The sequence below is a fragment of the Camponotus vicinus genome, unplaced genomic scaffold, assembly GCF_025532165.1.
Source record: "Camponotus vicinus isolate PSW18456_S1 unplaced genomic scaffold, iyCamVici1.0 SCAF_4, whole genome shotgun sequence".
Taxonomy (NCBI): Eukaryota; Metazoa; Arthropoda; class Insecta; order Hymenoptera; family Formicidae; genus Camponotus; species Camponotus vicinus.
This window is the reverse complement of record NW_028141976.1, coordinates 13,215,298-13,238,828: the sequence shown is the minus strand read 5'-3', so window position 1 is coordinate 13,238,828 and position 23,531 is coordinate 13,215,298. Positions and strand designations below refer to the sequence as shown.

Below are 23,531 nucleotides of genomic sequence, written 5' to 3'. Positions count from 1 at the left end.
CTTGTCTTCGGATACTTCGACCATCATAATTCAGCGTAATTACGTTCATGAAACGAATCGTGAATCGCGGCCACCATTATAGCAACTTTGATACAATCACACTTATCATTAATTTCTTTCAAAGACACGGTCCACGAGTAATTTCTCTGATTTTATTATAACGAGGATTTTATCATTTCCGTGGTGTATGAAATATGCCGTGAACATACACGAGAAACAATCGTTTCCACGGCTAACTAAATTATGCTTCTTCCTCGTGAGTCTCGCGATTGTCGCACGAAATAAAAATGCGCACGTATGTGTGTATCAACATTCTCGTTTCAAGTTTTTGCTTTATATAGTTCAAGTGTTATTGTATGATCGGATATACTAATTGGTGATTTGGAATTGTAATTAAACTCTTGGTTCTTAACTTATATTTCTCATTTTTTAGATATTTCCAATGTGTACACTAGATATGTATGGATCTACTATTTATTATTTTACGTTTAACATTTTTAAACTTATATTCGTAAAAAATTATCGTTGATATAAATATACCTTATAATCCAAAAATTAAAATAAATTGTTGCAATTTTTAATATTTATAGATTCTAGTTTTTTTTTTAATTTTAATTTGCTGCCAATATTATAAACGGAGATCAAGGTTCCTATGTAAGATTTCTTCCTCCCCCGTCACTAAAAAAAAAAGAAATATTATACATGTAGTCAGCGCACACACAATAAAATACATAAGGTCAGAGATATGCCGAGTTCATATATATAAAAAAGTAAAAGATGCAATCAAAATACCCGTATAATCAAAGGAGCCGAAAAAACGTTTAATCCATCGGACATAAACTCTCAAACATTACGGTGCCAAACAGCTTAGCGTTGAGCAGGGTTTAACATTTCCGCAGAGCGTATTTTAAGGAATCTTCAACGAAAAATATGGGATTTTATAATATACTCACATTTTTATCGCAAATTTGTTTATTTCTACAAACATTTAACGTTTTTATACCACATTGTTGTAGAATTTATTTAATAAAACTATAGCAACAAGATAGAAAATGAGTCGCCAAAGAAATGTTTTATTTATACGTTGTAAAGTAAGTAGCTTGGATTTGCAGATTTGCATGATCATTTCTTAAACATTAAATATTAAAAAAGCCCTCATAAACAAAGCATCTTAGACATGAATTTCCGATCTAGCTGAACAATTCAAATGCCTAAATGACATTTTCCGTATCCTTTAGATGCCTTTTTCTGAATTTTGGGCTGTCGAAAAATGTCGCACAGTTTGTTAACCATATTCTACATCTTTGCCATACATTTACGTAAAGAGTTTCGCTATGACACGTTGCGACGCGATTAAAATTCGGTTGCTTCCTACTATAACTTCTGCGAAAAAAAGGTTGAGGCGAAATACGGTAAAAGATAAAACGCGTCACAACGAACAGAAGCCACGATACATTCCTGGATTAGCCAATCGCGACATCTCTGCCGGGGAAACCCGAAATCCGATATGACGAAGTAAGATCGCACGTCTCTGACTCTTATCTTTATCCGGCTCTCACCTCTGCGCCTCTCTATTCATCGCTTCGCACGCAAGCAAAACGCGAAAGCACGCGAGAGTGTACCTGTTTCCATACAGGGGCACCGCAGGTATCCACCGCGAATCCAGACACGCAGCGACTACCTGGCTCGCAGGTGCAAACCCATGTCCCTAGGCTCGTGCGAGGGCGTATATATTCTGATTATTATAAAATTCGATGTTATATACATATGTACTCGCTTAGTCAATTGGATAGGCAGTGTCGGTGCTATCTCTAAAACGGCCCAAATCTTCAAGGCTTCATCTTCTTTTCTCCTCCTTCAATTATTCGTCTCGTCTTTCTCATTCCCTCAGAAAGCTCCGGGTTATCCCCGATATATATTGTCGAGCTAACATCTCGAAAAATCCGTGTCCTTCGTTCTGTTGCCGCGAGCACTTTCTTCCGGCCGTGTCCGGATTCTCGTCGACAGGAATATGTACCGCGGACAAGATTACTAAAGATATATGTATACAGGAAATTCTCTCGCCTATGTAATTGCGATAACATTAGAAATGAAAGTATTTGGATTAGATTGCTGCAATATTATCGATCGTTCTATATTTTTTTCTTGCTCGGTTCTTTGTAAAACATGCGTATATTGTCACAGTGACAGCTTCTCAAGAAATATGCTCTTGATTATTATATATATAAGTGTGTGTATGTGTGTGTGCTTAACTTGATTTATATATGAAATATCGAATCTTTTATAATAAAGCTTAAATGTTTTGTAAAAAAGTATTCACGAAAAGTCTACGACATACTAATAGCAAATATTCAAAATGTCTCTGTGTATTAAAACAATAAAATTATTTTGTTCAGTAATTATTTTGCCTTTAGATCAGAAAATATATATGAAAATATATATGAAACACGGTTTTTTTTTTTTTTTATTTAACTAAAATAGATAAAAAATAGATTTATTTCTTTATTTTCGCGCGATAGGAAAGATTGGCATAATTTGCATTAATAATGCATCACATTTAAGATGTGTCAAGTGGTTAAGCAGATTGATGCACATTTATCGTGCTTGCGATCGCGAGTCGGCGGCCGTTAATTAAAAGTGCCGCCACGTGTTTATCGCATTTACGAGTTTCTCGGCTTGGCTTCTGCTAATTCAAGTTGCTTCGAAACGATGCGGAGAACGGAATGTTCGTTTCCATCTAATTATAAAGCAGCCGTATTGCACTCGCGTATTTCACTTGCGCTTAAAGGATGGGAAATTCCGCGCGGCACGAAGCACGCGGCAACGTGCAGGACTAGATCCGGCCTCAATACGTCTTGTTGACTCACTTAACGCAACGCGGCAAGTTCACTAACCGTATAGATCGTCACTCCCTGACAGAAACTATTTAAAGTGCGGTGCCTGTGTTAAAGTGCGGCGCACCCCACTAGCGGCGAGTTGATATAAGATGCAACAGCTGAGATCGGATCGTGCGGCGTGTAAACGAGCCGATGGTCACACGCGTACCAAGCATACGCGAGGCCATTGTGCTGTCTTATTACAGCTTGAATTTAACGAAAGCGCTAAAGGGCTCTCTCGCCACCGCGGAATCATTATTCGCAACACGCCGTGCTGCCCGATAGCGGTCGCGAACATTTCAAAAATCGCGCGAAAACGCCGATGCATTTTCAAGATGCATCGCAAGATTCATTAGCAAAACTGTTGCATTATATTTTAAGTATATATATATTTTTTACAGAAGAAAAAAGACAAAGTAAAAACGTAGGCCAGATGAAGTACTAAGATGTGCATTTTGAGGCAATATTTTGTCTTGTTTTGTCAATTTTTTTTAAACACATCTACATTTCCCCAGCTGCAAAGACATTTAGTTTTAGGGACTATATTAATTTATTTGATAATTATATATCTATTTTCTTGCTGCTCCTCATTTACATCTATTGCTTGCATAAAATGTACAAGTTTTTAGCGATTAAAGTATATATTTTTGGAAACATAGCCTACGTGTATTTTAAAAGTTAATGTTGAAAATGGAAGAATATCTTTCGGTAATGTGTGTTTCTTTTTATTTAGACATGCTCTTCGACAGCATATACTGCGACACGCTGGTAAAAAGTACAAGTGTGGACTTCCCGGATGTCCCACGATTCTTCGCACTGCATCTGAATTGAAAAATCACCGAAGATTGGTCCATGATAATATCGAGAAACAATATCAATGTCCAGATTGTTCTTATGCTGCAAAAACAAGTACGCAGTTGCGCAGGTAAGCAAAGTGTTACATTGTAATTTATTGAGTGTTCTACAGTTTAGTATTAAATTATATTAGATTGATTGTCTGTCAAGAATTTCAAAATACAACTTTAGACAGTTTTAAAAATAAAGCTATACTTTTTTTATGGAATAAGTTATCTCAAGTCTAGAAATTACGAAATCTCTTAAATTTTATATAAATTGTAAGCTATATTTTAATTTTACGAGAGAAATTTCCAATGCGCGCGTAAACAATCTTACGATCTCTCGTTGAGAGAAGAGGGGAGATTCGCGAATGCAACGTTATCAAAAGTGATTATTAACATCCGAATATTACGAACGTTCGAATCGTTTAGTTATCGCTGAAGCGGATGTCGACTTAAGGTGACACGCGTTTCGATGCGAGAGGTATCTTTTTAACAATTCAGCTCGCGTACGATCCACGACTCCATCTCGTAAGGGCTGACTTCTCGGACTGCCGATATTATTGACATTAATTTTAATCGAGGTCCTCGCCGGGGGACGCATTCCAGTGCCATTAATCGCGCGGCTCACGGCTCGCGCATGTATGATCGATGTCTTCGAAGAAGCGGAAAATTAATTGCGAGGACGCAAGTACTCGCGTCGCGCGCCGTTACGCATACGTAATTACGAGGACGCGAACAGTGAAAGAATCAATCTTCGTGGATTATTGATAGAGACAACGGGGAGGATATAATTTGAAGAGTAATTTATCGAAAATCCGATTATACATCTCTGCGCGCTCAGCGAATGGCCTACTCGATACTCGGTAATTTTCGTACCGTCTTTTATCTTCTAGATTTATTCTCTCCAGTTATTTTAAGATTCACAATTGGACGCTCACGCGACGCTCTGTGTATTTGAATTAATTCACGGCTCGATGATTTATTCAGACATGAGATATTTTCATTTTACTCACCTTTTGTCATCTTATATAGAATGTGCAGAAATTTCTAAAAAGTGGAATGTAGAAAAAATGAAATGGAATATAAAACAATATGTAAATGTTTTATAATCTTAACGTCTTTGCATTGATTTTTTGACATTAATCTTGTTAGATTGTAAGTTTCTTGGATGACAGCTTGGTCATTAAGAAAAGCAAGATGTGCGATTAAAATTTATATTTCTGTTACTATTTTGTTTTGTTATTTTTTCATTCAAAATACAAAATGTTAATAGCACAATTTACATTCTATATTATAGAAAAATAAGAGTTCTCCATAAATGAAGTCTATTTAATTAAAAGTTAAATATAGTATCGTGAATTTATTATATCAAAATGCAAATAAAATAGAAATTTTGCCTTGATCAATCTGTAAATCTTTTTCGATCAATATTCAATCTTGCAACAACAGTGCAACCGATTATATCGTAGTTGACAAGACATTCGCGCGAGATGTAATTTTAGGTCAAATCTTATCAAGACTGCTGTAGCGGACGAAATCTCTGATAAATTTGATCTCCTTTGATGCTACGCTTTTTTTCCACTACTTTCAAAAAATGGAGAAAAAATGCGAATGTCGCGAGAGAGAGAGAGAGAGGGAGAGAGGTGAGAACAAACGAGAGGAATGGCGCCGCCGTGATGGTGAGAGAAAGATGGAGATGAAGAACCACGAAAGCGGAAGTTGCGTGCAGCAACCGGCTAAGTGCGGGCAACCCGTTATGATCGTCCGCGCATGGCGATGGTCGCCGCGATATTTCATCGCGAATTGAGTACTTACTACGTGAGTCGAACTCAACGCAACCGCAGAGTATATATCGCGTGGACTCGCTCTCTCTCTCTCTCTCTCTCTCTCTCTCTCTCTCTCTCTCTCTCTCTTTCTCTCTCCTCCACCGACGCTTCTCTTCCGCATATGTTCAATTCGTCGCTCTTTCTCTCTTTCCCTTTCTCTTTTCTTTTTCAGTCTTTTCCTCCCTGCCGCGATCTCGCTGCGAGAGTAAATCACGCAGGATTTTAATTAAACGTGTCACGCATCTCGAACCTGATATACACGTAGCTCGACCAACGGCTGCCCCGTAATATCGCGCACGCATATCGCATCGTTCATAATCACCGAGCCGCGATTGCGACAATAAACTTCGCGAAATACGCAAGACGAGAAAATGTTTATGTGAGAAAAGGACACATCTCTGATGCGATCTCGCCTTCGAAAAAATGTGTACATATTTTAAGTGTTGCATATCCTGGGGATAATAACGATATTTCTGGTCTAGAACGAGGAGGAAGACATAAAAAGCCATAAATTATTTTATTAAAATTTTAACAAGTAAATTAATTCTAAATTTCTTATTTTTATTAGAAATTAGTAAATTACATTATTTTATATAAATTTCACAATACATTCTTTTGTAATTGAATCGAAAAACATTTATGTATGAACTTTATTGAGGATTCTATTTTAACGTGCAAACAGTTGTAGAAAATTATAAGATATAGGATATCGTGTAAATCGAATCGTCTAGAAGGCAACAGATTTGTTTAATACCAAGTTTTTGTCGTTGATTTGTTGAAAAGTCTTATTTGGAATGCGTAGTACTAGGAAATGATTGGTACCCATATAAAATATGGGTCATAAACAGGTCAAAATAGGTTTTCGCGGATCGCGTGATGATCATCTTAATAGGTCATATTTTCTTTATTATCGTTATTACGCGAACTTGGATAGTCAGATTTGCTTGGTGAATAGATCAGAAAATTATTAGCTTGTAATGAAAGTACCTTGTTTACGCGAAAATAAAATTTGCACTTTAGATTTACGAGTTTAATTTATTCGTGTCTCCCGATCTGCAACGACGAGTGGACGAGCGAGCAACGGCAATTAAAGTGTTAATAAATTCTATATAACGCATGTTATCTTGTTTTATTACTTACTATAAAATTTTCTTATTTTATTACTCCATTCTTTTAACTTCGATTAAAAAAGTCGTTGTCATTATATATATTATGGGTCGGACATGAATCATCTTGATGCAGATTAGCCACTAGTTAGTCATTAATTAGTCTCATTAGTCTTAGAATTAATTAGTCAATAATTGCAGTTGTAGACGTTGAAAAACTGACTGATTTGTTTTTATCAGTCGGTGAACATGTTGAAAATGTTCCCGCTACTGGAAATATTTCAGAAAATATCCTGGAATAGTTTCTTCATTTGCTTCACTCATAAAGTTTTTTACTCGATGACAAACTCATACTTACTTCTTTCTGCTGAGACTATCGCGGCGACGATTACTTTATGCATGACACCGCTATGATGCCTCGACAACACTATATTTTCAAGATTAGATAGTCGGTATATCGACTTTACCTCGGTATAGAAAGTTTATCTGGCGCTAATAGCTGCGTTGACCGGTATTAACGCTTGGGCGTTAATCAGACTTTCATAAAATGCTTCGATTGGCTCCAATAAATTTCGCATCCGCTCAATTCCAATGGGAATTTTCATTTAATGGTAATAATCGTGCATATCGGATACGTAAATCCTTATCATTATGCTTTAATTGCCTGCGTCAGTGGATTCAACACCGAAAGGGTCTAATTAACGGAAAGAACGTGTAACGATCGCTTCCATAAAATTGCGCGAATTTGCAAGAAGATTTTATGATTGCCGATTATCATTGATTATTATTTTAATTTAAAGTGATTATATTAATTCCAGACATAGAAGGAGGCACGAAGATTCTACAAACATCGACAAGAAACAAATCCATTCGTGCACTTACGACGGTTGCGATTTTAAGACGAAAATCAGTTCTCACTTACGGCGACATGTGCGATTGCATACAGGCTCCAAACCGTACAAATGTCGACATTGTTCTTATGCGAGTAATACTTTGGTAAGTACTTACATCTCGTTGTGTCGTATATAAATATACATTTTCTCAAATATAAAGAAGGAAATTTTTCTTGGTGCAGAATAACACAACTTTCTTTCATCATTTGCCACCTTTGCGATCAGTAAGAGAAATCTGATTTCTTCAATCTAATTTCGATTGACGAAACAAAAAATCTAAAATAATATTTCTCTATTTCATTATTTATTAAAAAAAACGTAAAATCAACTATTGTTGTAACAAATGTGTATGATAGAGTTTTGCAAAATTCATACGCATCCTTTATCCGCGCATGTACAATACGTTCCCGCGTACGTGATGTCGATCGAAACTTAATTTTACTTTGATGTTGATTTCTTCTTCGCTGTATCGCTGTAGTCCAATTTTTGTCCTGCCAGTGACTCTCCATAAATTAAGCAAAGTACACCTTAACGTTTGGACTGCGCCGCCGCCGCTGCTGCCGCCGAGACGCGATAAGATAACGAGTTAATTGTGCTCACTAGATGCCCACACACGCACAGACTAGTCATATCGAGCGGTCGGTATGCTAATGTTCTTTGAAGCTTTAGTTGGGATGCGACTCGCATACGAGGTCTTCGTGTCTCTCTTTGATAGCGACATAAACTCATTCCAGTGATTCTCAGTCGTGTTCCTGTGAAAGCAGATAGATATTTTTCATTTTCAGTCTAATATCAAAAACGAAGAAAAATCTTGGATGTCTCTCGATATAAAAGTAGAAAAGAATGAAGATAATTTTTTTTATTAAGATATCCAACAAATATACATCTCTGTCAGATGTCAACAACGTACATATTTCCTCTCTATTAGATATTAATAATCTTAATTAAAATTTAAACTATTTTTAAGTCAAGAGAAAGACATTTTGACTTGCTTTTCTTTCTTTTTCCTCTAACGTTATATGATTTATCTCATTAGTTACATTTCTGTTTTGTCGATTGATACTTTCACTCTCACTTCACATATCAATATATTTTTCTGTTCTTCATCTCTAATTCCTGTCTTATGATCAGTGCTTGAAAGATTTTCAAGAGTTCTCTCAAATTAACACTGGGTAAACACTAATGTTAAATCTAATATTTGTACACCTTGTATTAATATCGCCCAATATCATGGGAAAAAATCGCTTTCCAATAGATTATAAAGCACAGTAAATACTTATTAAGATAAGTAATGCATTATAAATGATAAAAGTTGCAAAGTAATTTATCATTTGTGCGAATTAAAAATGATATGTGAAGATTTGAGTCGATTCATATTACATGCATTATATGCACTAAAGTTTTTTATTATTTAGTGTCTAACATTATTCATACATTTCCAATTTGTAGAAATTTTACTTTTTTGCATCCTTTATCAAATACTATGTTTATGATTTATAAATTATTATTCATGATTCGGCTATTAGTATTTTATCTTTGGAATATATAATATGAAATAATAAATTTTAGTTTTAATATATATATATGATATACATATAATAGGAGTTAAGCTTTAAATATCTAACTGAAATTTTGCAGAATGATTTTATTTAGATATATTATATATTTATGTAATATATATTAAAAAAGAACAGATATTTTAACATTTTCTTCCATTATGTTGTGTATTTTCAAAAATATTATTAAATTTTCTCACTATCTGTATCTGATCGTAAAAACGGGTCATGCGTCTCTTCAGTTTGAACAACTTAGTTTATTGTGAAAAAGAATTTAATTTTTTTCATGAAAATCCAAATCGATCCTCAAAATCTGCCTAATAAAATATGCTAATTTTTTATGACAACGCACACACTCTTCGTGTCGCAGGACCACCCATAGCGGTGTGAACGAGGCTTAATTTGCACACGTCATGGTGCGTTACTCGCGAAAAGATTTACTTATGGGAAATTAAATTTGATGTTGCCGTTGCCATCAGCGGCTCGTATAAGCTCGCCTGGTAGGAAGATGTTTACGACTACGACTGGCTACTTAGACTGAGAGAATAAAGCGCCTTTAAATGCGCCAACGGCGTAGCCAATAAACGCGAGCGTCCGGTTCTGCGGTGAACAGATTCTTTAGTCATCATTGGATATCCACTGTTGAACGGATGCAAACGGAAGGTCGATTCAATTCGAAATTTAATTCGACGCGAAACGTGGCGCGGCAACTTTGTTCTTTATGCCAAATCGTTATAAAAGATTCCTTTATATAAGTTTTTAGCTTAAATGAAATTTTAATAGTGACTTCCGAACGGCAATATGGTATAGTTGTGGAGATCTCAATGAGGAGGAAGAAATATGAAAATTAATCGAAAATTAATCGAATGAAATATTTTTGATTATTGATCGATTAGACTGCTAAGATTTTTATTTTGCCGCCAATTGTCACAGCAGTCGCTATTACAAATTCTAATAATATTATTAATTAAGATAATTTCTGTTTATTATGTATATCATTGTGATAATATTTATGTCTGCAGGAAAATCTCCGGAAGCACATACTATCAACGAATTTACATCCAGATAAGACAATTTATGCATGTGATTTTTGCAAGGGGAAGCCATTCGACACGAATTTTGCCAAAGAGCTTCGTGCTCACTTATTGGAAGTTCATGCAAAGGTCTTTTCGACACCAAATGATGCAAATAACTACGTCCTCGGAATTTTTTCCACCAATTCCGACGCCAACACTTCTACATCCAACTAATCAAAAAAGAATGTCAGAAATATTACTTGATTACATAACCAATTATTATTAATTTACATAATTTTATCAAATCGATCTTATCTCTTTTAATAATATATATTAAATATAATACAAATTCTGGATCTTGATGTCGTCTTCCCTATTTCAAGTGCATGTTAGCGCTGTGAGAAGCAGTATCGTCTACGCCGCATCGGTGTAGTGATCCAATATAGCAAAGAGGGCATCATCGCGTAGATACATATGTATATACAAGTACATATATACAAATATATATATATATATATATATATATATATATTTGTATTCTACGCCATGGTGCGCCCTCTTTGCTACGAGGAAAATGGCACTAACATAAGATCCGGACTCCGATAATATATATTAAATGATTGATAATATATATTAAATGATTTTAATATTCCTTGCTATTATAAATAGTTTTCTTATTCAGAAATTTTGCTATCAATGATAAGATATGTTTTATTATGCGACAATAATATGTTTTATTATACGAAAAGAAAATCGCATTATTATTTTATAAACATTTTTTTCTTTTAATTATTGTACAAGATTTCATTGTATCACAATAAAATAAATTGACATAATTTTAGATATGTGAATATTTTATTTTTTCCAAATTGTCATCGATGTCGCTGCGATATACAGTTGGCATCAGTTCTTTACGTCAATTTCTTAAAAGACGAGTATCGTCTTTTGCGGTTGCACGACCTAGTAGAATTGTACCGAGTCAGGAAGTAGTTAAAGTGATGTACGATCACGTGGCACGGTATATAACTTGAATACATATAGAATCGAATCTTTATGCTCGATGCACGGTGTGACGCGAGACATTGCGAGAAGATCACCGTTGTCCACCTGCGTGATGCAGCACGTGCATGTTTTTATTATGGGGAGAAGTAGAGAGAGGGAGAAGCAAACGCGCACTTACAACAGTTGGCACATAGGAATTCAAAGGTAATTACATCCCATTCGTGGATATTTCTTGGCAATATTCTTTATATGCACCACACGAATCTGGATAGAAATGTGGTTACTTTAGTTCGATATTGTAAAGGGTAATAAAATTAACCGCGCGTACTCTTTATACTCTGCATTCAATTTTCACAGTTAAACGTTTTAGTTAGAAGTTTTCTCGTGGAGTTATAGTTGCGTGGTTACCTTGAACCTGTTTCTGTCAAAATTGCGCGAATTTTTCATCTCGAGAAATCACTTTTGTCGCGATTGATCGTTACCTTGTTATGAGAGAGGCTACATCGGTGAGACGACAATAGGAAGTTTTTCGAGAAATCACCGCGCGACTCGATAAAGATTCGAACAACGCGGTGGACCACCTCGTAGATCGTGGTACGAGACGCGTTTTCCGTCTTCGGGACTGCTGATTGTGAGAAATGCATCGTGCTGTCGCGCCAGATAGGTGTCGTAAAGTATGCGGCCCTCTCGAGCGCTCTTGGACGAGAGAACGGACGCGAAGGCGAGCGAACGAAAAGGCCAACCACGGGCGTCGTGAGCGTGAAGGATAATTTATTGACTAATTAACGAGGATGTCCTTCATTACGGGTCGAGCGGCAGTCGTGGTCGCTTGCTCTCGCTCGGAACCGGCATTATTTGGCGCCCGAATATTTACGACCGCGTCCTCCTTCTGGACCGGCTCCTCCGCCCCGATACCGCCCGGGAGCGAGGCCCGAAGGAGCGCGGACCTATAACGAATGTATCCCGATCTTACGGCGATTCGAGGACCTGGAATTTCCTCTGTATCGGGGAGGAGAAGGAGGACCCTATCCCTCGGTGTCGACACGGCCCTGAGTCTCGCGGATAAAGGGTCGCGGTTAAATGCTAAGGAGGCTTCTCTCGCGCGCTGCCGATTCCTACCAAGAAAGGTTGTTAAGGCTGTCCGGTTTAATAAGAGTCGGAGACTGAGTGACTAGATCTAGACTCTCTCTCTTGATCATATGGGATATCTCTTTCTATAACCTTCGTACGTGGAAAGTTTTCTTATACATCGAGTCTCACCATGAAAATTGAAAAGAATAGTTGAGCATATCCTTGTGTGTTTAATATAGATTACAGATTGATGGGTTATCAAATAAATTATTACAACAAAATTATTACGACAAAAATTTTTGAATAGTCAAAAATTATGATTTGCATTTTAATTGTATAACGGTATATTTTTAAAAATTTTAAAGGAATATATGTACAATAAATTGTTCAAGATATGGCTAATATATCGTGATAAAAGAAAATATATATTCACAAATGGTTTTCAAAGATGGAGAAATATGCACTAGCTTGCTCTCAAAACTGTTATCTTTCGTAGAATTGATGTAATATAAAAGCAGAATTATTAATATGATATAAGGAAAAAGTTATTATAAATGTAAGAAAGAGATATCTCTTTGTAAAAGGCAGTCTCATCGTTGCGATTAATATAAAAAAGATCGACGAATCGCGCGATATCCTTTGAATGCAACCGTAATTTAGAGAACCGATAAACCAATATGTAGAAAGACGAAGTAATGCGAATTAGCGCGAGCTACGAAGTGCTAAGAAGTCGCGACAGAACGGTTAGGTATACTGTTAATGAAGATATAACGGGCCGGCTCTCTGTGGGGTTGGTGGAACGTCGCCGGCACCGGGACGCCCCTCGTTTTCATTTCCCGACGTGTCCTCGTCGCGTTTCTGCAGCCCCTTTGTAGCCTCGGGTTACGCCAAGACATGCTCATCCTCTTTACGATCTTCACTAGCGTCTTGGTGCGTTCGCGAAATTTCACGGACTTTATTTCTCAATTACACTTGAAAAGTTATATCGATAGGGTAAAAGCCACGCATTCGCAATAATGTTCATTCAAGTTTTCGCTCAAATAGTTAATTCCGTTCTTTTGATCGCATAAATAAATCTTTTTTTAATCTTTTGTCGTTTAATTTTAAAAAAAAGCAAAAATTTAGGCGTTATTGCATATTTTACTTATAAAAAAACATTAAAAAGTTACAATAATGTATGTGTATTTAATAAATAAGTAATAGGCTTAATTATAAGAATCTTAAAAATCTTATAATGACGTGCCCTCGCGGGCACGTACTCGCCGTGTAGAATCGGACTCGATGATGTTTCAAATTTCTCAAGAAGTATACCAACGGGATAATCATTCTCGGATAATCAAGTCCTTTTGAGATAGATCCCAGAAAATATTATTCGACGCTTGGTTTTGTAGAATAAAAAGCATATGTAGTAAATTATTATTAATCGTATTTGCGTACGCGCAATCGCAATACACGTGAGAAACGTTTAAGATCTTGACAAATATATATAATATATAGTATAAAAAAACAATTTTGTATTAGTTTTAAGAAAGTACAAAAAATTTATTAAATAGTTGTGTAATGATTATAATGATTATAAATATATTTATTTATGTTTGCATGTATTATTATTACGACGTATTTTATATATATTTAATATGTTTGCACATTCAAAATTTATGTCGACTATGCTGACTTTTACGCTTGTATAAAATACTACAATTTTTTACAATTATATGTTATCATAGTTTTTAATAAAATTCTATAATTACAAATCTCGAGATAATTATTTATTAGAATTTATTGTAGCGATTGGATTGAATTGAGGCTCGTGAATATGTATTCATATATTCTCGGTTTTATCTTGGCGGCTCAAGAGGAAACGAGAGACATACAGAGAAGTGTCCCTTCCAAGGTAAAACGGAGCAGACGAAGGGGCCTACCGGGGATTGATGACCGCCACCTTTAATGCCGTTTGTATGTAGCCGCGCGAGTAAGCGCCTCGCCTTACAGTAATTAGCTCAACAAACGCGCCACCCTGTCCCATCAATTGCTACCCTATACCCTCTCTCTCCTTCTCTCTCTCTCTCTCTTGCTTTCTCCCCTTTCGTCTCTTTCTTGCGCTCACGCACGCACGCACGTACGCACAAACGACTCTTTTCTCTCATTCTAACATATCGGTTCTCTCTCACATTTCTTGAATTAAACATTCGACGCCTGCTGTCTACTTGTGGTGCGTAAGCGAGCGAGCGCGAACCTCTTATGTCAAGAAAACAGAAAGAAAAAAAAGATTGCAACTGCGTGTACAAAAGCGCGTCGCGCAATCGTGCGCGTATGTATATACACTTGTTGTGTTGCATGTGTATGGGAGGGATGAGGCCTTATCCTCGACGAATTAAAGAAAGCACCGAAACCCGATTGAAAAACCACGATGCGCGTGTCCGTGCGTATACATCCGTCTTTTTTTTTCTCATCGTACACCTTTTTCAGTTTTCTGCTCGTTTTGCTGCTCTCGCATCTCGCCACGTCGTTCCTCCGAGAGGATTTAAGAGCGTATTCACGCCGAAACAGCTAGACTTTTTGCTTCGCGCTCCCATGCGCGACGACGATATCTTGTTCAGAGCATGTTACGCTAATCGTGAGTTATCGAATGCCCGGGAATGTCGTCAGAATAAATGTTGCGTGTCTTTAGGCAGATTGCGAAAAATCAGTCGATGATTTCGCTCGAGGACTGTCCACTGATCTTCACTAATATAACAGTAGACACTTGAGGAATCGCGTACAATATTTTTTACTTTCCCAAGATAATATTCTAATTAGTATATCGAATTTTTTTACGGCTCAAATGCGACGTAGAAAAAGTTTATTTTAATTTATCGCACTTTTTAATCCTCGGGGAACAATAAAATATTTAAATAAATATTTTGCAGCATCATAAAGCACTCCTTTCGGTTCCATTCGAAGAGGTCCATAGTAAACGACAGCAATATACGGCAAACAAAAATGCGCAAATACAATAAATAATAAATTAACAGCAAAGTTTTATATTGCAATATTATTGTATAATTATATAATTCGAATCCTCATGTTCTTTTATAATAAATCGCTTTATTTTATTACAAATTAATTTATATTACAAAAACACCTTGTATGAAATATACGCGTGTAACTGGTGTCGACATAAAGTGAGTAATAATACTCGTATATTTTTAAAAGATGTAATAACATATTTATCATCATTGGCGTGATAATATAATCATCAAAAGCATAATGCGCCGCAAATATGATGTGGGTTAACGCACGAAATGCCACCGAGAAGAATTTTCCAATGGTGTCGCCTTCTGAAAGTCTCAAATACCTTTGCGTTCCTTCTGTATTCTTTATCGCCGGTCCGGAATGCTTGATAATGTTTGATTTGTTTCAATCGTAAATATCTCCCATAATATGGGGATCTGCAAAGTTACGGAATATACGTGCAGGCATGTACGCAACATGCAAAATATATATTCTGCCGACTTGCGTCTCGATGATGAAGATGATTAGTAAATTGGTTGAATAATATAGTCTGTTGAAACAATCAACATTATGTCAGAGATACTTTATTTATATAGGAAATTTATATAATAAATTTTTTCGTAAGTTTGACATCCTGCATCAATTGACTTATAGATGGGATCTAAAATTGCGCGTAATTCTTGGATCAATAGAACAATCTCAGAGAGAAAGAGAAAGAGAGAGGAAGGGGAGACAGATGTAAAGCGCAATTTCAAAGCGATACGTTTCCGAATCACAGATGAGAAGAATCCCCGAAATGGTAGAATGTGCTCGCAATCCCTAATAAATCCATTTTTTATTCCTTCTCTGAAAATCGGGAAGTAGGGGATAAGAACAGAGAGAACAGAGAGAAAATCTCGATCCATAGTGATTTAAGGGCGTCGTATTATGTATACCACATCGTGTCCATTTGCGAGAGACTACAAAGATTCGATGTTGTTTCTACGATAGATTTTTAAGTAACATGTAAGCTTTTCCTGCTTTCTTTCCTTGGTTTTTTCTTATATCCGCGTCTTGGCACGGTAACTAATTGTAAGACTCATAGATACATTCTGCTGATATGGTTTTTCCTGCTGCATCCTTTCCTGCAGAACGCTGACATTAAATTGTCCAAATGATCCAGTGAAACGATTTAGTTGAATTGATTTGTGACTACCAGAAAATCGCGACCTGACTGCTTTGTAAACCGATCAACTCACTCGGAGCAACCGCTGCCGCGCCGTACAAGTTCATAAACGTCATCGCACTCGGATAAGCGACATGCCGAGTGCCGAATGTGGTTTGCGCGTGATAGATGCAATTGTTGGAGTCACCAAGATTCGACAAGCATAGATAATAAAGATTAAATTATCACTTTTAAAAATAGCATTTGTGTTTCTAAAATAAATTGTGAAATTTATATTTAACAGTGTTTTGAACGCACGATTCGTTATATCGAGTACTCTACAGATCTACTTTTAAAGATTGACATGATTATGATCCATTAAACGTTCAGTCAAAATATGTTTATATGTTTGTTAGCATCATTATTTTATGCTAATCGACGTTTACACCTGTCGCGCGTGCGTATTTGAATATTTAAATGATTTTGTCGTTTAAATTATTGGCTACCAAAAATGTCATCGTCGGATATCTTTTTCTCTTAGGTCGTTTTCTTCCTTTTTCTCTCTTCTCTTTCATAATTCATATTTCATTAAATAAAAAATATAAGACACGTTTCGATTTAACCTCTTAATTGAAAAAATATTATCATATGTATCAACTGTTTGATAAATTTATTACAAAACAAAAATTATTTAATGCCTATTGCGAATATAATCAAAATTGGCAGGAAGTGCGTAGACAAACAACAATAAGTTACATAGATGTAAATGTTTCTCCAAAAATATAAAAGAAAAGATATATACACATTCTACTAGTAATTTTGCAGAATAGTATGTAATTAATTGAAAATACATTTTATATTGTATTTGTACATATGAGTGTTTATGTTATTGTAAATATGATTATTATGCATAATTACTAATATAAATGAGTAGCGTCATAAATTTCATTAAAATAACTATCTTTACTGATACTTCTACAATTATGCATCATTGCCAAATTAATCAAATTTTATTTATATAGTATTGTGCCCTTTAAAAGAAAAGCTATGCTTCTCTAGAAGAAAAAAAAATTCATATTTATGAATATATAGCTAAAGTATATATCAACTTTAAATGACCAATATCACAAAAGGTATGTATATATTATCTATCGGTACAATTTTTCTCCTGTAAAATAAAAATGATTAAAACGAGAGGTGTATGAAAATACTTCTTTAACATTTCAGCAAATTTCATACTTCTACTATTAATCGTATAATTATACGATCGGATTTATTCGGTTATTGAATCGTGAAATCAACTTATTAAATCGCTAATCAATGTACCAGCATTGATATTCAAACAAATCTCTGAGAGCATATTTTTTGAGAATCCAGGGAAAACTTTTTGATACTCGTTAGCTCGATAATGATTTTTTTGTAAATAATCAATATTGCGGCGAACGTGCATGTGGCGGATGAAGCTAGTCCATTCAAGGGAAGGACATAGCACATGAAACAGTGGTTGGATACATTATATGCAGAACAGGGTGCACCATATTGTGCTCGAGAGTCCTGCGGTAAGGACATGAGACGAGAACATAAGAAGAAGAAGAAGAAGAAGAAGAAGGAGAAAGAGAAGGAGACATAAAGAGAGAAAGAAAGAGACAGGAGAGATAGAGAGAGTGAGATTAGGAAAGAACACCGAAGCGAGACGAAGAAGGGTGAAGGAGAAACGGAACGAGGAGGAGGACGTAGCCACTGGGCAGTCTCCTCGCCCCAGGATTTATCACAATGCCTGCACTCACACACGGCTACACCTGACTTATGCAAAGCGCAGACCCCGATGTCCCCCAGCGCCCAAATAAATGTCACCAGGAAACAAAAACGCTTCTACTTGCTCCTGTCTCTCTTCTGACTTGTAGGCCCATGCGCAGACTCGTATGGCTCGACGCACGGGCCCCGTGCGATTCTTTCTTTTCCACGTCTCTCTTTCCTCCTTTTACTTTCTTACCTATATGCTCACCAAGAAGGAGCCAACGATATTTCAATGACGTCATCGGTACAAAAGCGTACGTGTAGAAGGCTGTGAGGCCGCGCGACTCGCAAAGTGTTATGTAGAGGCGCATCAGACTGGCCGGATTTACTCGCGCGGTGTGACAAAGCACCTGTGCTGTCCCGTCGTGCTTCGCTCTTGCCTTCCTCAAGCTCGCCTGCTTCTCATCTGCCTATTCTTCCATCGTTTTCTTTCCTCTTCTTCTTCGATGCTCTTGCGGGACACTACTCTAGCGTTTTGTTTGTTCTGCTATCGCGTCGTTTCCATATGGAAGCTCTTCTCCATTGTTCGAAGAACCGATTTTCTGCCTGTCGCATTTACTTGTCGCGAATTATTGCGCTTATTCGTCAAGAAATATAGTAGATATCCGTCTCGTTATAGATCAAAATTTCTTGATGTCGAGAGATTTGAGATATTATTTAATCCATATATATATCTATATTTTGTACACATTTTGATTCAAGTCATAAGTAAAGAGATTAGAAATTTTTGTATTAATTTCACACAATGCACGATATAATGACACAAAATAAAGTTTTCATATCTTGCATTTTATAAAAACCTAAAAAAAGTTATATCTTTTTATATTAATTATTCTCATGTATAAAATGTTCTCATGAATTCTTTGAGTCTCAAATAATTTTACATTATTGTTTGAAATTTTGTTTATATCCAAAATGTGCAAATTTAAACATAAGATACAAGCAATTTATTTAATTTTTTTGCTATGCATTTTCTTGATTTATTGATATAATGCGATCTTTTAATTTCTTTAAATAAAGTATCGTGTCTTTGTACTTGTAGTTTATTTGCACGCCTGCGCTTTTTTCTTTAAAAAATATTTTAAGCTTTAAGTGCTTTGGATAATTCTCACAGTAGCTGTTTTCGTTTTTCAATTTCTTGTCTTACAATTTGCAAATTTTTCACCGTAAAATGTTTTTCGAGATAAGTGAAAGATTATGAAAAATCCAGAATTCTCTGAAAATTCAAATAAGATTGCAAATTGAATATGATATTAAAAAAGTGTGACATAAGGATAAAGTATTTCTTAGATTTGGAATAGAAATTTGTTTAGATCCGGAAGTACTCTTGGCGCCATCTCAACGAAAGTCTACGAACCTGTGGCTTGATCACTTGCTGTGTATCTATCTCTCTTGTACTGTGGATAACTTTCGCGTCAGTTTGCCTTCCGCTGCTCTTATTTTCAACTGGTCTTACCTGTTCTTGACGGCCGATCGAATGGCGACGTAAATATTGAGCATTTCTGCGAAGCGGCTGCCAAATCCACTTGCATCTGTTCTGCTTATCGACAGATTCCGAATACCTGTGGAAAAGCATCTCTCGACATATCAAGAATCAGATATATAAAACGCTTTAATAATTTAACGCTGCGCACTTTGCAATTTTCATTTTGCGTGTTTGTAACTGTTGCTATTTAAGAGAAAAAGAGAGAGGGAGAGAGAAAACTCGTATCGTTCAAATTGATTTATATAAATAATTTATATTTTAAATATGTGTACAGTTATCAAATTTTAATGAGTAGAGCCGAAGAAGGTAATTTCGAATACATAAGACAGTCTCAAGTAAAAAAATATTATTTTTTGGAAAGTAATTTCAAGTAAAAATCTCAAGTAAAGAAATATTATTTTGCGGACTTCAAAGAGTATGTATTCGCCTTCTCATCGACAATATAGATTCCTGGCAAGAGATAAAAATATAATGGCAGTTTTTATTTATATTCGAAATATATATATAATATATATATACATATAAATTTATCGTAAATACGATAACACGTGTTTGCTCGTGCCCGCAAAACAGACTTTGGTGAAATCTATCAAAGTTTTGGCCGCATAGTAAGAGAGAATCCGCATCGAAGAATATTACTGGACTATAGTGGACGGACACGCATCAGCCGCAGATATATGCGAACGCTTACGCAGACTAATGTCTGCACACGTGGGGATTCGCACGAACGTATTCCTAATACGAATGTGCGATGCTGAGCATCGCAAGGGCTCACGCGGCGCTCAGGTCGGTGTGCGGCTTCTGATGAAGATAACGCCAGCCTCCTTTGAATTACGAGCCAAGCTCGGCAATAATAAATTCCAGCAAACATTCATTTTCGTACACGCAACTTTATGTTGTCCTTAACCCGACTAAGCGCTCTCCACCGATGTCATTTAGCAGCCGGTGATGATCCTAATAGCTGGATCCTCTCAATGGACGTACCTTTGGGATTTACGGTATACCACCAAACACCTACGATATATCTTGTCGATAACGTGCTTGCGTTTCTTTTTTTCGAAACGATTTCCGTTATAAAATCTACAAAGATCCGAGTGTGCTCGCATGATTATCATCTTGTTCTCAAGTTTTCATCTTGTTTTAGAAGCACGCACACATGACGCTTCAATTTATTAAGACTTTTCGTGATTGAAACTTTGTTTATGATAATTATAGATGATCTTCAATGTATAAGAAAAGATTTATTAGCATTGTTATTTTTAAATTTAATACAATTTAGAGAATTTTTCTTTTACGATCAAAGAATTCTTCAAAATTTTTATGCAGATTACTTGTTCAAAGTTAATAAACCCGTAATCGCAATAGAACTATCGTATCAACTGATTTTAGCAGATACATCAATAGAGTTATGCATTTAACTATTTATTTATCTATCCACTGCCATCAGAGACAAGGTAAGAGATTCATGAAAGAAAGTTAGTTAAAGTTATGAAACCCTCATCCCTAAGGTCGTTATTTCTTCTGCCATTGCGTTACCGCACTTGTGCAATCATGAAGAAAAATAGTAAAAAATGTTTTTTGCATTAATTGGAGAGTACTTAACAAAGTCACAAAATCGTGGATCTAGTGCGGACAAGTTTCTCACCGAGAACATATGTTTTATCGGCAGAATGTATAAAAAGTGCAATGATATTTTCGAGATAATACCGATAACTGTAGTCAAAAATTCGTGCGCGGAGAAACAGAAAAAAAAACGAAAAAATTATGATGAGCGGAAGCTGGAAGGAGGAAGAGAAAAAGGAGGCGAGAAAAGGGCAAATTAGAGCGAAAGAGCCGACTTTGCTTTAATCAAGTGGCTAAAAATTAAAAGATCGATCTCGGAAAGCGATAGAATAAGAGATCGAAGAAACGATTAGCAGAGAGGGGCAATGTTGTTGCGAGAGAAGGAGGGAAAAAGATCCAGAGAGAAAGGAAGAGCAGCGGGGAATCCGCGACTACAGCCAATCGCCTCCGAGCGTCGATGGACGGATCAAAAATATGAGCTTCTCGCATGAGAATTGCACGTACACAAAACTCTCTCATAAAGTTTCACGCGCCAATGAGAGATGTAAATTTATGCCCATCGACTGATATTTCTGCGGGGATTGACTGATGGGACATTCCGGCAAAAGCGCGGCAAACCACGATGGCGCGGCGGCAGCGCGATGGAGGAAGATCCCGCGAGATAATGGCTGAGTTATATCCCCGACATTCGGATGGAACATTTCGCGAGAGGATTCGTTACCAGCGCTGGACGATCATTTTTGTAATCATATGTACGTGAAATGCATAAAGAGAATATTAACTGATCGAGCGGCACAGACTAGGCTATATAATATTGTCAAGAACATTGTAATTATTTAAAAAAAATTTTTTTTTACACATGATATTTTTAATGTGAAAAAGATCGCGCGAATAAGATTGTTATGCAGATAGTTCTTCTAAGAAGATGAATTATTACCATTTTAATTTAAACATGTAGGAAAAAATAAACAATTAAAAAATCCAGCAAGAAAGCAAGAGAAAGAGAAAATATATAATTTATTGCATAAATAAAAAAATAGTGATTAAAACGCTGTAAATTCTAAGATGACAATTATGTAATTATGATTTTTTTGTCACTAGAGATATACCAAAATAACTTATTTTGGAAATAAAATAAATTAAATTTTGTACATGTGATATTTTAATTGTATTTGAATTGTGTTTATATTCCTTTATACTTTTCACATTTAAAATGAAAAAAAAAACATATGACTTGCAGGAAGAGAGAGAGAGAAACATCAATAAACAAGAATAAGTTATAGTTAAAAACCGATCTAATTATTTGTACCGACACATAATACAAAATATGACGATAAAATTCAAGGATATGACGAGTCACTTTCTCCCCAAAGGCGTCTGAAAATGAAAATGCGCATATCAAAGAGATACATGAATAGCAGCGAGAGACAAGCGCAAAGTCACGGGAATAGTAATAAAAGAGATCGCAGCTAGGCAATCTCACCGAAACAAACGTTTTAATCCAGAAAACGCAACGCTACTCTTCTCTCTCACTTTCATTCCACTCGAGGGTCTTTTCGCGCGTGAATATATATACCGAATAGGGTGGCGGGTAACGCGCGTGGGTGTTGGCGACGACGTATAATTTAAGGCTGCGAACGCAACGATTCAATTTCACAAGACCACGGAGCAGCCCGCTCGGGATACAAGCAAAATCAACTTGATTCGAAACCAGAAGAAAATAATCTCCTGATTTGTGCCGCGAATAAAATCGCAGATTCATATTTGCCCGTGACCGCGACTCACCGCCTTATCTGCGCACACGCTGGGCTGAAAACGATCGGAAGTTTGACGTCTCGTGCGATTCTCGCTCGCAATGTTGTCAAAAATATTCACCCGGCTACGGACGCCTACAGGAAGCTTTAACTTTGGAATGGGCGATGCTGGATTAGTCTGAAATAGCCGATATTACGTATATCAAGAGAGAATTTCGAGGCGATTCTCTCTGTCTCGTAGAGACATCAAGCAATTCTCGTGATTCTTCCAGTTTTTATCGCGATTTTGCCAACTTTGATATTTCTTTTTTCCAATGTCACATGAAAATTAAGCATTTTAAAAATTTATAAAAATATATAAAAGAATAAGATATGAAAGAATATCGGAATTCAATAGAATTCAATTATCTATATTAGACAAAAACACGAGAAAAAAATTAAGTGAGCAATTGGCAATAATATTTTAACAAAATATGTTTTCTGAAATTTGTGTAATATTAAGTTATTATTATGTTATTATTCCTACATATAATTCAATAAAAAGTTTAACACATTTATTTTATTTTGGGAAAAAGAGTGTGAATTTATTCTTTCAAATTATAAGTTAA

The 23,531-nt window shown here is 36.0% G+C and overlaps 2 protein-coding genes across 3 annotated transcripts in view; both read left to right on the top strand.

The window, feature by feature from the left end:
- Positions 1-10,827, top strand: part of LOC145969776 (uncharacterized) — a 70,071-nt gene extending 59,244 nt beyond the window's left edge. For both annotated transcript variants that reach the window (XM_083096020.1, XM_083096019.1), the window contains exons 7-9: positions 3,610-3,801; positions 7,466-7,643; positions 10,119-10,827. In XM_083096020.1, coding sequence (XP_082952146.1) covers positions 3,610-3,801; positions 7,466-7,643; positions 10,119-10,346 — 598 coding nt within the window. In that variant the 3' untranslated portion in view covers positions 10,347-10,827. The remainder of the gene's footprint in view (positions 1-3,609; positions 3,802-7,465; positions 7,644-10,118) is intronic.
- Arm (armadillo) overlaps positions 1-23,531 on the top strand; it is a 309,699-nt gene that overhangs the window by 263,480 nt on the left and 22,688 nt on the right. The gene's annotated exons all lie outside the window — the stretch shown is intronic.